Genomic DNA, 18,262 nt, shown 5'->3' on the forward strand with positions numbered 1-18,262 from the left:
ATTTCTTCCTGCGTCTCTCCGATCATCACACTGTCTAGCGGTTTATTTGAGGTGAAAGGTCAGATTAAGTTAAAGTTTTGGAGAATCCATTTAGTCGGGTGACGAAGGAAGATCGACGGAGGTCCTTTTGTTTTTGGTGTAGATCCTATTTTGATTGCGTTATTTTTGTTATTTGGTTTTTTCCATGGGTGAGGTGTTAGGTAGATCATTGGTTGCTGGACTCAGATCTGAAAAAAAAAACATATTCTTCGCTATTCTAGGGTGACCCAGTTTATTGAGTTCCGTGATTCTAACTCTTTGGCTCTCGAGATTTTTAGCTCTTCGATTTATTTTCCTAACTAATCTGGAATATTTTAGTTATATAAGAAAATTAGAACTTCTTGAAATTTCCAAAGATGACGAAATTAGAAATAAAGAGATGGGCCATACCTAATAGAAGCCCACTCTATACATAAACTTTGAAGTCAATTGTCTCGGTTCTTTCCGAAGATATCAAAAATCTGTCAACTGATCAATTATTCATTATCATTTTACCAATATTTTTTCAGTTGACAGATATTCGATATCTTTTAGCAGAATCGACATAGAGCTCAAAAAGCACCTGAAGGGTTAGTAGTTTAAGACATACCGTACATGCGCCTTTTGAGCCCATTTATCTCGGTTTCTGTAAAAGCTATCAAAAAGCAGTCAACTAATAAAATGTTTTTCGTGATATCATCAAAATTTTATCAGTTGACAAGTTTTTCATATCTTCTAAAGGAACCGAGATAAGTGAGCTCAAAATGCACGCATAAGGTCGGCTCCTATTTTACTGTAGTACTGGATTAGTCCCAAGAACTCTCTGATCTTCTGTGATGATCTTTATCCAACCATGTGTTTTGCGTATGTTCTCTGAAGTCTTATGACGACGATTCCATCGTATGACTAGGTCATTGATACCAATCTATCCCTTTGTTTGTTTCTTTGGACTCTTAGAGATTCGACATTCTTTGATAGAATCTCATGGAATCATAAATGCTTTAAACTCTCTGTTCTCCCTCATTCCTTTACATTTTTGTATTATTAAAACTAAAAAAATTGCAGAATGTCTTTTGATCTGGAAAGTTGCGAAAACTCCGAGTCGTCCGGCTGCTCCATCGAGGACAAATTGCCGAGTCGAAACTGTTTGATTCGTGGAAAAGATGGTGTCTATGCAGTTGGGAAAAAAGTGGCTCAAGGCAGATTTGGAGCGGTTTACGAGGTTCTGAGAAGATCTGATGGAAAACCTTTTGCGTGCAAATTGGAGATCTGTGAAGCACATTCACATGGATTGGATCAAGACTACAGTGTGATGAATAAGGTGGCAAAGAGGGGAGCAGAGAATTTGGTTCGGATGATAGATCGGGGAAAGATTGAGGAGCATTTCAAGTTTATAATAATGCCATTGGTAAGGTAACATTTTAGTATTGTTTTGGATATTGGAACGAATTCCAGCTCGGTGAAAATCTGATGAATCTTCGCTACCTCTTCGAAGATGGACGTTTCTCGTTATCCACTGGTCTCCGTTTGGCACTTCTTGCTATTCAACCCATTCAGGCACTTCACCAGATTGGTTATGTCCATCGAGATATCAAAGCTTCAAATTTCTGTATTTCGGATCCCCACATGCTCAACCAGGACCCCGAATCATTGAAATTGGTTCTGATAGATTACGGAGTGTGCCGATCGTTCAAGGATAAAAGTGGAGAGTTGAAGACTCCGAGAACCGATATAAAATTCAGGGGAACCAACCGATATGCATCGCTGGCTGCTCATTACGGAGAAGAGCAATCTCCAAAGGATGACATGGAGTCATGGTTTTATATGATGATCGAGTTGATTTCAGGTGGGTTATTTTGAACTGCAGTAATAATAAACATCTGAAAATTATCGTAAGACCTGTAATAGAAGGGCCCCCTAGCTCGCAACTTTGATCCAATTTATCTCGTTTCCTGTCAAAAGTATAAAAAAGAAGTAAACTGATAAAATTTTTATCACTATTTGGCAAACATTTTATCAATTAAAACATTTTTGATAGCTTGCATAGAAACCGAGAAAATTGAGCTCAAAGTTAATTTTTTTTTTGTTACTAATGTTGGTGTTTTCAAAAATCTAGGAGTTTTTGTTCGATTGGTCTAAAAAAATTGAAAATGAATTTTCAGGAAACCTCCCCTGGTCCTTCATGCATCGTGAGCAGAACAAAGAAGTTGCAGCGATGAAAGAAGCATGTCGAACCACAGATGGATCACTGATAATGATGAAGTTTTGTCCAAGAGTAAGTCTTTTTTCGTTTTTCGGAAGTAGATGTTTTGGTCTACTGTATGGCAAAAAACATGTGAAAAGTTGGCATTTGGGTCTTGAGCGGAATCAGTTTTAATGTTTTTTTTTGTATTTTTAAAATCTGTTAACAATTTCTTTTTTTTTGTGATGGAAAAGTAAAATTTCTACTTAACAATTCGAATGCTGAAAAATTCCGAAATTTTCAAAATGGGAATATTCCGAAGTTTCGATATTCCGAAATTCCTAAATTTCGAAATTCCTAAATTTCGAAATTTCGAAACTTGGAACTCCGACATTCCAAAGAATTTCAAAAAGGCCATCCAAATATATCCCTGCTATTTTACCACATTTCTCCCCCTAATATTGTTTGACTTTCAGATCGAATTCCACCGTATCCAAGCGTATTTGATGGGTCTGAAATATCAAAATACTGTAGACTACACATTCATCTCCGAAATGGTCCAGCTGGCAATGCGGAACAATGGAATCAGAATGAGCGAGAAATTCGATTGGCAAGAAGATTGAAAACTAATTAACGACCCTTGAAAATATTTATTGACATCATTTTTTGCATGAAAAATAAAGCTTCCCTTAAAAATTGAAAATGTCTTTTGGAGAATATTTTAGCTCATCATCTCTCGTTCCATGAGCTTTGAACTTTGAGAAACTTACAAACAAACAGAAAACAAAAGTGATCGAGCGGGGGGAATATTTCTAGAAAAATACTAGAAGGACAACAACAAATTAGCAATGAAAATGCGCATGAAATTACAGAAATGTAGGTTTCTTTATTTTTTTTTTGCAGAAGGAGGCATGGAGAATCGGAAATGAAGAACGCATTCTTTTTCAGGAGGAGGGGCAAAAGGAAGAAATAGACAGCCGTTGAGGGTTTTTGAAATATTCATTCGATTCGGCGATGAGACGATGTCTATGCTAGATCCAGGTTCATTGCTTAGCTTCTCAAATATTTAACTTTTATTTTTAAAGTTGGTTTGCGATGAATTTTGCACAAAAAAGTATGTAGATTCACATAAAATATAGAAAAAATGTGAAAAAAGTTCCTCAAAAAACCGGTTTTCCTCAGAAACTTCAATTTTTTCTGATATTTCTAAAAGTTTTGATAAGGGGACTAGAAAACTAACACTCGGCCACCCGGCTACCAGTTACCACGTTGAGATTTTTTTATTTCAGGAATTTTTTTTTTGAATTTTTTTATGTGATTCCATATACTTTTTTGCACATTCTGTTTGTAGTTTGACTGCTTAAAAAACCAATCCTGATGGAATATGTTGTCTTATGGAATTTTCGATTCCTAATTTCTTATTTTTCCGAAAAATTTTTGTTCTTATGAATATATGATCATCTGAACTTTCAAAGCCTAAGAAATTAAATAAAAATAGTATGGCATTCTTATGAATTTTAGAACCAAGCAATTCACTGCACACCACCTTCAAAGGGTTTTCTTTTTAGCATTAGAAATTAGTACGATTGCTTTTTCATTTGCTCCCCGGGTTTTTTTTTGGTATTTTGCACATCATTTGGCCTTCTGGTCAACAACAAAATCTATCCTGGAAAAAAGGTTTTTCTCTTTTTTTGGCAGCATTTTCAACCAAAACCTGAATGGACAGTTTAAATCTAGTAGCTAAATCAAAAATAATCTTATAATCCCATATAATAATCCTTTCAATTTTTTGGATGCCCAATAAACGTACCACAATCCATCATAATGGGTGCATTTTTATTTATTGCTCTCAAGCACAATTTGCGCTTTGAAAACTTGTATTCATTTGCTCATTTATTCAAAAAGTGGGAGCTCCTTGAGACATTTCATTCAATTGTTGGCCGTCTAGTATACTAATTTTTTGTCGGAATGTAAATCTTTGGTTCATATATTTTTTCCTAAAGTTCTCAGGCTTTGAAAAGTCAGAAAATCATAAGATCAAATGTATTTCGGAAAATAAAAAATTAAGGATCATTAGAAAATTCCATATGACAACATATTCCATCAGGATTGGTTCTTTAAAACCGAGACAGTCAAACTACACACATAATTTTAGATTTTTTACTACTTCATTTTTTACAGTTAAAGGCATTATTCGATTTTGCAGGATATGCCGTAAAACCTGTAATAGAAGGGCTCCCACACTGCCAAGTTTGAGCTCAATTATCTCAATTCCTATGCACGATAAAAAAATGCGTCAACTGATAAAATGTTGGTCACAGTATCAAAAATATTTTGTCAATTTACAAATTTTTGCTGAGCTTCTTTTACAGGTCTTACCGTATTTTTCACAGTAATCCTGATTTGCATACTTGTAAAATTCCGGGCCGGCCCGCCATAGCCCGGGCCGGGCCTGAGGAAATTTTCGAGGCCCGGGCCCGGCCCGGAAGGACCGGTAGCAAAAATTTTGTCATTTTGAGCTCTCAATACAATTTTCTCCATTATTTTTTGTGTTTTTGGATTTTGTCTGTTTGATCAAAAAATATCAACAAAACTCGAAAAAAATTTTTTGATCGAAAAAAATCAAATAAGGGTCCCCCCATATGTGTTTTTTGAAATTTTCAAAACTTGTGGAATGACAGGCCCGCCGGGCCGGGCCGGGCCTCCGAAATTCGGGAAAAAGCCCGGCCCGGCCCGTTACAAGTATGCTGATTTGTACTTTCCAACTTCTTTCTGAACTACAAATTTTCCAGATAGATAGCACTTTTTCTAATTAACTATTTTGATTGAATTTCGTCTGATTCCTGGTTTATGAACCCGTAGTTCCTCGGTGCTCCAACTCCAAAAAATTTCAAGATCCGGTTCCACTTCAGCTTGTCAATTCGACTGTTCATCCAACCAGGCTTTTACCACTTCAATTTTTTTTTTGAAAAATCTTTGCCATAAATCCTTCAGCTTCACTTTGTCTTAGCGTCTTCTTCTTTGCCTGTCTTCACATTTCTTACCACCAGTTAACCAATTGTCTGCTCCTTGACAAATGAATTAGCACTTCATTAACGGCACGTGAAGCAGAAATTGTTGAAGAAGAAAACGTTGACGCCTTCAAGAATAATTCTCCACCAGTCGGTCACCTTTTCTTTCCAACCTCCGGAAGTGCATCATTATTCTTGTTTTTGTTCAGCAGGAAAAAAAGGTTGCGAAGCATTTTTCCACGGTCTAAGCATTTTTTGACCTGGTGAACTTGTTTCCTGACAAGGATAATTAACTTTAGCCCCGAAAAATAACAAATGTGACCTACTTTTTAGAATCAGCTCTTTTCCCTGAAACCTCTAGAATTAGCACAAATTTTCTCACCGAATTTTCGAGACCACTTTGACTCATTTCTAAGAATCCCAAACTTCAATATACGAATCATTGAATAGAAGAAACCATTTTATTGACAAAGGATGGTAATGATACTACTTTATAGTCATTAAGGCGTCCTTATCATTGTGACTAACCAGCGAAAAATTCGTCTGGATCATTCTTTTGAAAAAAAAAAGAATCAAGGATTAGTGATGGGAAAATTCGTTCATTCTATTTTATTCTTGTTGAATATCCCCCAACTTTTTTTTTTTCATATTTTGGTGTTCAATTTTTTTTCTGAAAACTTAAATTCAGGTGTTTTTTCTGAGTCTGGAATTGTCTGAAATTCAGACGTACTAATTTCTTCTTGATCAGTTGATCTTGTTTTACCACACCAATTTTAATTACTACATTTTTGATTTCCCACTACTAAACTTTCCTTACAGGTCCCAATTAACCTCTTCAATTTTTAGGAACCATGATAGGCGTCTGGAATTCGATCTACTTCCGTCGATTCGAGAATGATCGAGCATCAGGTGATGAGATGACAACCGAGGAGCCAATGACCACTGAGGTACGTAGACGATGTAATTGCTTAGCCTAATTGTTGGGTTAGGTTGATAATTGTTATGCCGTTGTCAATTTTGTTTATTCAGTATTTCAAATTCACGAGTTTTCGGGTTTTACGACTTCACTACCTTCTCTTGCTCTATTTCATTGAGTGACTTTAAAATCGGCTTGAAATCCAATTCGGATTTGACTACCGTATTACCTCTAATCAGACTGTCCCGTACCAGTTTCACTGTGACCGCAATTTTCTTAATTTTGAAGTAGATAATAGAAAATGGCCAACCTGATAAATTATTTTTCCTGATATCTCAAACATTTTATAAGTTCACTATATTTCCTGAAGCGATCGAATTAATTAGAGTGAAAATAAGATAAGATACGGTAGTCGCAGAGTGTGTTTTAGTTTTTAGTGAACTAATTTACTGTAAAACCTGTTTTAGAAGGGTCGACCCTTCTCCGTTCCATTCTTTTACAGGGGCCCTTCTATTACAGGGGCTCTTTAATGAGAGAGACCTTTCTCTTTTTTTTTGGCCATTTTTCCCGGAAAATTTCGTCGAAAAATTCGGCGAATTTTGATTCAAAATTCATGAAAATCTATCAATTTCATCGAAATTGAGTAAGTTTTTGAACAAACATTCTGGAATATTTTTCACTGAAAACGTACGAACAATTTTCATTTCCAACAACACACTTTGAAGGGGGCCCTTATATTACAGGGGGTACTTCTACTTTTCCGAGCCTCTCTTTTAGGGCTCTTCTATTAAAAAGGCGTTTCTATGAAAGGGGCACTTCTAATTTAGGTTTAACGGTACCTAACCGTTGAGAATCGATATCAAATTTTATCATCTGTTTCTAGCCTTTCTTGAAATTTTTTGCCCTTTCCGAAATTCTGTTTAAGTTCAAAAAATACTGCTTCTATCTAGTTTATAGTGGTACCAAAAGTTCAGATCAGATGCATTGATGTGTGCACTTTAATGCCCTTGCAATGCATTATATTTTTGCATACAGCCTTTCTCGTTTCCTGTTTATGCGTATATTTCTATAGAAACCATAGCATTTTCCGAATTTTCGGTTTTTAACATAACAATTTTAAAGTGGGTCTTATGTTGAAGTCTCTATTTCCATTCCATCTCTAATCTCCACATTTAAAGTGATGACTCCTTAAACGGAACACTTAATGGAACACACTAATTGAGAATTCAAATTGGTCTTCAAACCTCTTAAAATTTAAAACTGCATAACAAAACAAAAAAAAAAGGTCAGGGATGATGTATCCAAGTGCAAGTCTTCAGAAGTCAACTGATGATGTCTACTGGTTGTTTCATTGCCGTTGTCCGTCTAGATCATAAAGTTTTCGAACCATAAAATAAGCACCATCTTTTTCTTCTTACCAGAAGATCACACACCAAAAATCTTGTTTTTTGTTTCCTGTTTCCCGAAATTTTTTATTTTCTTGTTTACCTCTTCTCATTTAGCGCTTTCTTGCACAGTTTGAAAATTTTCGTCTCTTTTTCACTTTTTCAATTTATTTCAGTTTTTTTTGAAGACGTGAAACATGCATGTTCAAAGATTTTCGCTTCAATGCGCTTTGCTCTCGAGTTTTCGAGCTCAATATTTTTTTGCAGAGCTTCTTAATGTCTCTTCCAACAGTTATTATCCCGAGCATTGACCACATTTTCCAGTTCTTTTGCTCACCGAACTCTGAAACCGGGTTCCGAAAATTCAATTTCAAGCTCAATTCAGTTTCTTTTCTAAATATGTTTTTCCTCTTCGGCGGGGGAGTCTTAGAAAAGAACAGGTGAAAGAATAGCGGAAAAAATTAATTTTTTTGACCTTGTCTAAACTCTGATTATTAACTTTTCTTCGGGTGTTTGTTGCCAGAGGGTAGATTCTAATTTTGTATTCACATACCTGTTACTCATTTTCAGATTGCCGGGAGCTATTTTTGAATACAAACAACAAAGCAGATGAAATTTCGAGTTTTTGGTTTGATCTTCCACTGGCTGAACAGTTCCATTAAAAACGTCAAAAAAAGAATCCAGTACCAAACCGTTGCAATAGAAAAAATGTTATCTTAACACATTCTATTAGAAAAACCGGCAACTTTGAGCCCAATTATCTCGGTTTCCATGAGAGATATCGAATAATTGTCAACTGATAAAACATAAATAATATTATGATGAATAGTTTATCAGTTGAAAAAACTTTGATATCGGAATCGAGATAATTGAGCTCAAAGTTGTTGGTGTGGTTCGGCCTCTATTAGAGAAAATATGGTATAATCCAGAACCAACCATTTCAAAATTGAAAAAGATATTGATAACTCAATTTAAAAAAAAGCCCACAAATCACATATATACCTATTTTCAAAGAAATCTGAAATTTTTGGAAAAAAAACCACAAAAGAATAATGTCAATTTTGATTTCCCTTTTTTTAGTTTAAACTTTTTCAGTACCCCTTTTTTCATGTGGCATATATATTAGGTTGAACAGAAAGTTTCTTTTTTTTCACAGGGCTATTTTTGAGGCTCCACTTATGGTTCTAGAAAAGGTGTAGCGGGCCAAACTTTTTTTTGTAAGAGAGCTGTGTTCAGTGTCTATTAGATTGTAGATTGGTTAGTTTTTATCTCTCCGTGTTGAAGGAATGACCATTCTTTTGGCCCTTATCCGACTGCACATAAGCTACATGATTATGTTTTCGTTTTTATTTGATCTTCAAATACCTGCTATTTGCAAAAAAATGGTGAATGTATGTAAAGGACATGCTCCGTCATCGCCTACAATTTGCCTTTGGTTCGACAGATCCCTTTCGGGGGAGTTTGGTTTGAAAGATGCCAACTGCCCAGTTAGTTGGATCTCGATCCATTGATGAAAGCTGTGAAGGCGGATCCATTTCAAACTATTCGTAAACTGTCAAAGACATTATACGTTAGTCAACCAAGTATTGTGAACGGATCGAAGATCCCAATTTGGAACGCTATTTTGAAGAACTGCCCCACCCTCTTACCACCCTCACAATTCCAAAAACTTCTTGAGATCTCTATTACCCGTTTCTGACTTGCCCCCATCCCTTTGATCTTGCCACTATCTCTCTTTTCCTTCCCCACATTAGGACTAACTCTGGCGGGTTAGTCCTTCTTATCTTCGTTTTTATCATGTTCTTTCCCCGGTTACCATCACTCCTTATTTCTTCAAATCCTTCGAATAAACGAAATATATATAAAGTCTGTTGGCGAAGTCAAAAAATAAGTCGATTCGTACCTCGTGTTTGGAAGGACTATGATTTGGATCTCCATGTGGACATGAGCATGTTTCTCCCATCATTTCTTCACACCTTCAGTTGGGTGGACGATTTAATTAGTGTAAATGAAAAGTGGTCAAGTTACTCTATCAATGTGCGGAAGGGCCAGTTGATTAACAAAGAACAGCTAGCTCTGGACATCCCGGAACCTAAATTTTACGTGAAAATGGGTATGCTATGTATTTGATGGTCTGTCAAAGGAATGGAGACCGGGAACTTTCAGATGAAGGTATTATTATGATCGCCATCTCGTATAGTTCCTAATTAATAAAAACTAAAATCGGCAGTCGAAGCAAAAAAAGGAGAAAAACCGAAAGTTAACATTCAACGCGACAATGCGAGATCGCCCGTGATTAGAGGAATCCCCCAAAAATTAATGTCGCTTGACTGAAATATTTTTTTGCATTCGTCGTATTCTCTGGACCTTGCCCTTCCAGATAAATGATCTATTGGGGCTCTTAAACGTCATCTTGATAGAAAAAACTTCAATTGAGAAGATGACACCAAAAAGGAGTTGACCCACTTTTTCAATCGCCGCTCTCCTCGTTCTGGTCCCATGGAATTAAGAAATTACCGGAGTGTTGGCAGACAACTATCACTGCTTATGGACGTAACTTTCATTTATCTAGCCCTCTCCCCTTTGAGAAAAATTTGACCAAAAAAGTTGCCAAAAAAGGAAGAAACTTTCTGTTCAACCTAATATTTAAAAAAAAGAGGTACACAAAAACTTTCAACTACAAAAATTGAGACTTAAACTCTCCAAAATGTTTCAGCATAAAAACTTTCTGGAACCCAAAGTGGAACACGAAAACGTGCAAATGAGCGTAGTTCTAGTCTAAGACTCCCATGCAAGTTCGTTTTTGATTCCGTACCACATCAGAGACCAGTTTTCAGATCAACTAATTTATTGGCTTACAACCCGCCACAGGAGACTAGGTTCATATTACTTTGTTAATCATAACAGACACTATTGCTTCTAAAAACCAATTTCCGGCTCCACCAAAATTCTATTATGCGCATGTTATAACACATATCCTAATTATCTAACAAAACCTCTATCAGAATCATATTTTGTTCTCACTCGAATAGGCATGAAGAAGTTTCCGGCTCACTGAAATTTTTTCAAAACGTTATCAGTCTGAAAAAATTTCTTCGCAAAAAATATTTTTAGCCTCTATCTGTGCATTAGAGCAGAAGGGAAATTGTCTCACGATTCAGTAATGATCTCGGTATGGTGCACTTCGAAAATTTCATTTTGTCAGCATTTCCTTTCTAGGTCAGGTAGTTCAGGCTTTCTAGTCTCAGCAAATTTAAATATTATGAGTGTTTCCAGAAAATATGATTTCTGCGGCAATTAGATTGTTTCTTGGAAGTTGAAATTCTGTTCGATTTTTCATATTTCAGTAGTTCAGACGTTTAATATTCTGTTATCAAAAGTTGCAACACAACAATTAGAACAAAGTTCTTTGAGATCTCGAGTGATAATTGCTCTAGAGAGTTCAAAATTCAAATCAAAATTTTTTTGGAGTTTAAATTGTTTGTTCAATTTTTATTGTTGAATGAAATCAAATACCTTCTGTCCTCTAGCCCAGCCAAACCGTCTATTTTGAGCTCAATTATCTCGGTCTCTATAAAAGTTATCAAAATTTTGTCAACGGATGAATTATTTATCGTAATACGACCAACATTTTATCAGTTGTCAAAATTTTGATATCTTTCACAGGAATCGAGGTAATTGAGCTCAAAGTTCCGTACTTCCTCTGATAGAAGTTGACCCAAGCCGTCCACTTTGAGCTCAATTATCTCGATGCTCAACAAAGATAGCAAAAATGTTTTAACATAATAAATTATTTATCTCATTATCATCAATATTTTGCCAGTTGACGAAAGTTTGATACATTTCACAGGAATCGAGATAATTGAGCCTAACGTTAACGGGTTGGGTGGACTTCCATTAGAGCAAATACTATTTGGCGTTTTCAGAAGAAACTGCTCAGCCAGTGAAGAATTTAACCAAAAATATACTATTAGGCTCTAAAAAATTCCAAAAATCCTTGTCTAAAATTTGCCGATCTGGGCCGAGCCGCGTCTGTTCTTTTCAAGACTCCGAGTGACGTCATTTATCTTATTTCCGCATTTTTTCCAACCTAATCCCTTCCCAAGTAGCGTCCTTTTTGTCATCGACCACCGAGAAAGAAAACTGATTGCGAGACCAGAAAACAATCTCAGGAGTCCTCGGAAATCTTGAAATTAGAAAATCGAGTACTTCCCGTTTTAGAATTTCCCAGAAATTGAGTCGTGGGAAAATCAAGAAAGTTTTTTTTTATTTTCTTCAAAACTTCAGACAGAAATTTTTTAATTTTCCTCAATTCTCATCCGAATTCCCTCTGTTTTCGTTTTTCTCGATAAGCACTTTCGGGTAAACCTAGCCTCTCTAATTTTCGCTGTAAACATGGAGCCATGTTCATTCAAGGATGTCCATTGACGTTGGCTCTTTTGGCCGAGTCAAGTTTCATTTATAAATAAACCTTCTAGTCCTGTTTTAATGGTGCAAGTTTCGCAAAAAAAGATGATTCAGAATATTCATCTGACTCATATTCTCGTTATTAGGTGCGTCTACAAAACCATTGCAACATGCATAATGAACTTCAAGCCATTTTCCGGTCCACCCTTTTCCGGTCAGTTGACGCTCAAACTTCCTTTTTTCCCTTTCCCGAAATTTTTTTTATTTGAATATTCCACAATTCAAATCCAAACCAGTCAGCCATCAGGTGTTTTTTCTTTTGCCAGTCTATGCAGATGATAAAAAATAATAATGACATTCAGAACGTTGTCATGCTATTGCAATCAAGCAATCAACGGCTAGTTAAATCGTGGGGATAATATATTTTGATTTGAGCAAAAAGGAAATAGAGAACGCTGAAAAAACCAGGCAATAACATGAGTCAGTTTTTTTCTTTCGCCACCAACCCAAACTATTGTTTCCCTTCTTTCTTTATTTTCTGCTTGTGGTCCAGATGCACTTTTTTTGGTCTCTCCTTATTTCTGGAGTGTCCTCGTCACAATTCCCACCAAAATTTTTCAAGAGTTTTCAGAAAGAAGATTTGAAATAACTTGTGAAGTTTCGCACGTACCTTCTTAGAATTAATTATGGGTTCTGTCTTCTGTGGGATTGGGCTGTCTGGATAGGAGAAGATTAGGTGGTATATATTAGGTAGGTGCGGACAGATCATCTAACAAATACATTTTTTTTTCTTCATAATCTAGTTCAACTAGTCTTTTGATCTTGAAGCAGTTTTGTGTCAGATGAAAATAGAGTTACCGTAAAACCTGTATAGTCTGAAAAATCGAAATTTCCTCCTTCCTGTTTTTTTTATTTCCATCCTAAACACATCATTTTCAATATTAGAAGTTTTAAAAGTTTCACCTGTCAGACCCCCACCCAAAACCTCACGTTTCCTTCTTTGAAATTCAGAAGGAACTTAAAAAAAAATTGGAATACCATCTGCTTCTTTTTGAGGCCTCTTTTTGAGCTTTCCACATCATTTCTAGCGTCAAGTTCATGTGTAGTCCAGGAAAACCTAATTTATGATTGTGGCCTGTTCTGATCTGATCTTAAACCCGTAGTAACTCAGCCACGTGGTTTTTTAATTCAAAAGACCAATTTTGTGGTATGAGCAATACCCCACAGAGACTCCAAAACTCAATTTGTCATCTCCGTTCACATACCCACTCATCTAACTCTCAAAATTGTAGCCTTCTAACTGATTACTACGTCTAGAATTCTGAATTCTCAGTGGGAGGAGGACGGAAGTGTGTGTGGGGCGGTGAAAAACATACAATCAGGAACGTTGAGAGTACCCAAGTACCCCAGGGGAACCGAAAAAAACGTCTGTATACTTCTTTTTTTTCTGACTTATTTTATTTATCTCTTGGAATGTTTTCTTCCGAACAGCGTTTTGATTGCTAACATTCAAAAATCGAGAAAAGTCAAAATATTTGAGAAAACCCACAAAATTTTCCTACTACGTTGATTAGTGTCCATCATGCGTCATTGAAAAACTCAGATGATATATAAAATCAGCGATTTTTCATATCTAGGATGAGAACTCACTAAAGAACACCTGCCTAAAGGGGTGTGACGAATACGTGCTCCCGTTTTTTCATATTTAAGTTTTCACTCGCCTGATTCAGAGTTCCTGGTTCAGCTTTTTTCATATGAAGCTTCATTAAGAAACATTAAGCCTATTTTTCTTTTCTTAGAACTCGTAATGTTTTGTTTTTATTTCAAGAACACTGAATTCAACACATCTCTTTCATTGTTATAGAAAGCTTTAGGTTCCAATTGGAATATTTTCCAAATTTTGAACTTGTGAATTCTCTAAAGTTGTTTGACCACCTCACTCAAAAATAAAAAACGACTTCGTCATCCGCCCTGCGGCCAAAAACCTCTCTCTCCCCCGCCCCGAGTTCATTTCTCACACACATACCAAATTTGATTACCGTCCTCGTCCCGTCACTCACCGGACATGCGTCAATTCGTTGGGTTGCCCGCAGAACTGTGTCTCATCTTGTTCTTCTGAATCTACTTCTCCCCCTCTAGCTATTCATTCATCGGTTGCTGCTGCATTTTCACCCCCGAAATGACCTCGGATCTTCTGGACAATGGGGAAACTAGAGTTGCACTTTGAACGCCTTCTCCTTTAGAAAGACCTTACCCTATTCAGATGAATCAGATGAATAGCGGGGCGGAGACCACAAATATATAATGTTTTGTATTTAGCTATGGCTAAGGATTAAATTATATAAAGATATATTCTTTCCCGATCCAACTAACTGGTCACTCCGCCTTTATTTCTCGTTGCACTAGAGCTCCTCGTTCTGGAAAATATCCTCCTTTGTCTTTTCCAAGTAATCCTCCTCAATTTAATCAGGACTCATTTTTTTCTTCTTGTGTGATGTGTTTTTTTTCCTTGTCCATTTTTTTGCCACCCTTCCTTAAAACGTCCACAGCGTATGATGTCACTGGGTGGTGCCTCCCTAATCATAAGGTTTCCAGCCAGCCTGTCAGTATATTATCAAACGTACATGTTTTTCAAAGGCTTCATTCTACTCCTTTTCTAGATTGTTCCCTTTCCTGTTTTTCGCTATATACGATTTGTCTATTACCTAGATAAATCGTAAAAACCGGCATATTCTTCTACTTCATTCAATAACCACTTTTCTCATCTATAATTTTCAGATGCTTCTAGAACATGCTTTGCTCTACATTGCCGTACCAATCATCAGTTTCAGTCTTTTGGTATACATTTTCTACATTTTGAAGCGAAGACATCGAAGTTCAATGAATGTCGGATATCCTTACCCACCACAACAGCAAGGTAAATAATTATTTCAACAGAACCTGTATATTTATTTCTTAATTTTTCAGGACCAATTCCAACAGCACCAGTTGATGAAGAGGCTCCTCCATACACACAAGCAGTGACGTGTCGGACAGACAACATTTTTGCAATCACCGGTAAGCTATTCCCCTTTGAGATGGGACTTTACGATTAATTGTCTAGTCAATCAACTTTCTGATTGAAAATTGTTTTTCAAAAACATGAAAAGTATTAACTATCATAAATTTCAGAACCCGACCTCTCCCGGTATTATAACATGCACTATCTGGATGAATGCTACCCACCAAACTTCATTGTTCCACCAACGGAACCACCACCACCGTATCCAGGATTGGAGAAAGGTCCACCACCACTTGACCCTATCACCTACCATCGCGATGACGTGATTTGCTAGACGATTCAGAACCCCTTTCTGCTCAATCTACAGTAACCACGTCATACATTAAGCATATTTATTGTCTGTATATAATTGTTCATACCCTTTATTTATCAAATGCCCAAATCAGACCGGGTAAAAGTTTAGTCCTACGGGTGTCTAGACTTCCTGTCCCCTTCAGTTTTCGCTCTGACATTTATGAAATGATTCAGTTCTAACAAAATAAAAAATTGTCTGTTTTATATGGAATCAACAAGTACTGCGATACATACGAAAAACAAATAGTAATACAAAATCGAATTCTCGGAGGCATATGTGTCATGAGTAAATTCTGATTTCCGTAGCTAGAAATCGGATTAATAGACATAAAAACCCTGATGTCTAATTAAAGACTCACGTTAGCCTACAACAACCGGGTGGTCTTATAAACTCCTGCGTAATAAACGTACTTCCAAAGAATGACCGGTTGAAAAACAACAAGCAGGTCACTTTACATCAAGGAAGCCCATATGAAACCAATCAGGAACTGAAATCCCTAAAAGTTCACGACGAACCGTGTGATTCAACATGCCCGACGTAAACGAGTCTCATCCTAGTGAATAACATAAATTGAAGTTCATTTTCAAAGCAAATTCAAAAAACAGATGATTGTTTTGTCTATGATTTCCCGAGGTATTTGAAGACTTACTTCTGGAACTCAAAAACGAGAGCTGAACAATTGGAAACATTTTCGCCTAACTTGAAGGACAACGAACAAAACCTCTGATGTTATAATACATCCTTTAATCCGTATGACTATTTTGGATATAATCGAATGATCTAGAATTGGACAAGACATTAATCCCTTACCACTCCCTCGTACTTGGGTCGTGTTTTTTTCAATCATTCTAACCCATAATGTGGACTCTCTGGAATTTTCTAGTTCTTCTGACAATTGTGGTCAGTCTGGTCACAGGACAGAATGGAATACCAACAAGTGAGTTTGTCAAAAAGACAAATCTAATTTAGCTAAATTTTCCAGGTGAAGAATCCATAGACGATCTTGTCTCGGCAGGCGTCTCTGAAAATGCAGCAACTGGAATCGTGAAATTCGATCGGAAACTTCAAGAACCTTTCGAAATGGAAAAGGAGAATCCAGTAGAGGCGAAGAAGTTGGAGCAGGTACTCCATAAAGAGTTTACTGAGTACATTGAGAGCTTGAGTGAGGATGATCAGGCAGAATATCAAAAATATATCAAGAGCCAACATGTTTAACTTTAAATGTGGTTTTTTTCTTTGAAAGAATGAATATGTTCTTTATTTTGCAATGGGGAAAAACATTGATGTTTCCCAGTATCATAAAATTGTATATGCTCTTGTGTTGCTTATGGCGTAATTCGATTAAACCCAATTTTTAAAAAGCCCCGGTTTTATTCCTTGTTTCTCATTCGAGATGCTTCGTTTTCTTGGAATCCTAGTCATTTTTGGTCTTCTTCACGCAGCTAACATTCATATTTCTGGAAAAATTGAATGTTCCAAGACCCTTTTCAGCTTCTTGGTAGCGGTTAAGGAATTCGATTGGCAGTAAGTTATGATCTTTAAGAATAGTATGAGTAATTAGTTATTTAGTTTTGGCAATGATCGTCTCTACACTTCGAAACCCTACGATTCACTTTACCCGCATCATTATTCGGCCTATGCGGAAGTGAATGATGTTGATGAGCTGGTTATTGTTTTTTGTTCTATCTACCTTAGAATCAATATGTCTGAAGTTTTTAGGAAAACGATAAATACGAAATTTTCGTCTCTTTTTGGCACACATGTTCCCGTGACGATAAATGGAAATACTATGAGAACAGGGTTGGATATGTTAAGCAACAGTAAGATATTTTGGAAAAAGAGTTATTATACCGTAAAACCTGTATTAGAAGGTCCCTTTAAAAGATCGTCTAATAGAAAGGCCCTCTCCGGTAGCGGCTTGGAAAAAAAAAACATAGAAGGACCACTTTCAAAATTTCTCGTACGAAATTGAATTTAAAAAAAAAAAAATTGGTTTGAAAATCTCTTTTTTGTTCAATACTTGCTCAATTTTGGTGTGATTGATAGATTTTTATTAATTTTGAAAGGTACGAACTTTTCGATGAAAAGTTTTTGAAAAAATGGCCGCACAAATGATGGGTTCTTTTAATTGAAAAGTCCCCTAATAGAAGGTCACTCCAGAGGTAGCTTGGAACGATAGAAAGACCGGCCCTTCTAATAGAGGTTTTACGGTAAATGCGAATCTTCAGAGGTGAGTATTATCTTCAACACAACGTGAACCTGACCAACGCTGAAGGAGAACTCTCGTGGAGAGATTGGGAGGATTGGGTGACCAGCAACGGATTTAGAAGCTTTTGAGTTGTGTTTTCAAGTTAAATGTGAGAGAATGAAGAACATCAAACACAACCTTTCAAGTAATTCAGCGGTGACACGAATTAAATAAATTCTTTTGATGTTCAGAATGCGATAGTCATCGGAGGAATGACAATTTGAAAGATGTTATCAATGATCACGAAGACTTTCTGGTCTGATTGAACGTTGGGGTTTTGATTCTTGGAATAACTGAAGTTTTCTTTGAGCACTTGATACTTTATAATTTGACTATACCTGATTTTGTTGCTCTTATCAGCTTAACTGTTCTAAAAATCTTTAAAAAATGACAGTCGTTATATTTACCAGTTCAATCTAGTTGTCTTTAGCGTACTCTCATTTCTAGCTCATAAGATTCTCAAACCTATTTTCTAAAAGTTATACCTATCTTCAAAAAATTATAGCCCCTTCAGCACACATCACAATTTTTGGGCACAGTCGATGTTATCGGTAATTTTCGGAGATTTGTGAAATTTGTCGACGCATTTTCAAAGAAACAAAACGAAAAAGGGTTGTGAAAGATCCGTTAAAACTACTAGACCTCATCGAATGGTCTTGTGAAAAATGCAAAAATTGGAGAATCACACTTTTAAAAATTACCGTAAAACGTTTCAACGTTAAGCTAATTTTTTTGGGTT

The 18,262-nt window shown here is 36.3% G+C and overlaps 3 protein-coding genes across 3 annotated transcripts; all 3 read left to right on the plus strand.

Annotated features, from left to right (window-relative positions):
• Positions 1 to 1,084: 1,084 nt before the first annotated feature.
• On the plus strand, positions 1,085 to 2,823 carry CBG06575 (the record flags this gene model as incomplete). The annotated part of the gene is made up of 4 exons (XM_002647455.1): positions 1,085 to 1,426; positions 1,474 to 1,864; positions 2,181 to 2,293; positions 2,677 to 2,823. 4 exons carry the CDS (start codon positions 1,085 to 1,087, stop codon positions 2,821 to 2,823), a joined length of 993 nt encoding a protein of 330 aa, XP_002647501.1.
• Positions 2,824 to 14,697: 11,874 nt separating this feature from the next.
• CBG06577 lies at positions 14,698 to 15,254 on the plus strand (the record flags this gene model as incomplete). Its single annotated transcript, XM_045237205.1, has 2 exons — positions 14,698 to 14,836; positions 15,091 to 15,254. The coding sequence occupies 2 exons, from the start codon at positions 14,698 to 14,700 to the stop codon at positions 15,252 to 15,254; spliced, it is 303 nt and encodes a 100-aa protein (XP_045093247.1).
• Positions 15,255 to 16,133: 879 nt separating this feature from the next.
• Positions 16,134 to 17,612, plus strand: CBG06578 (the record flags this gene model as incomplete). Its single annotated transcript, XM_002647457.1, has 6 exons — positions 16,134 to 16,212; positions 16,258 to 16,484; positions 16,669 to 16,799; positions 16,845 to 16,941; positions 16,995 to 17,095; positions 17,504 to 17,612. 6 exons carry the CDS (start codon positions 16,134 to 16,136, stop codon positions 17,610 to 17,612), a joined length of 744 nt encoding a protein of 247 aa, XP_002647503.1.
• Positions 17,613 to 18,262: the final 650 nt, after the last annotated feature.

Source organism: Caenorhabditis briggsae, assembly GCF_000004555.2.
Source record: "Caenorhabditis briggsae complete genome, chrV, whole genome shotgun sequence".
Classification (NCBI taxonomy): Eukaryota; Metazoa; Nematoda; class Chromadorea; order Rhabditida; family Rhabditidae; genus Caenorhabditis; species Caenorhabditis briggsae.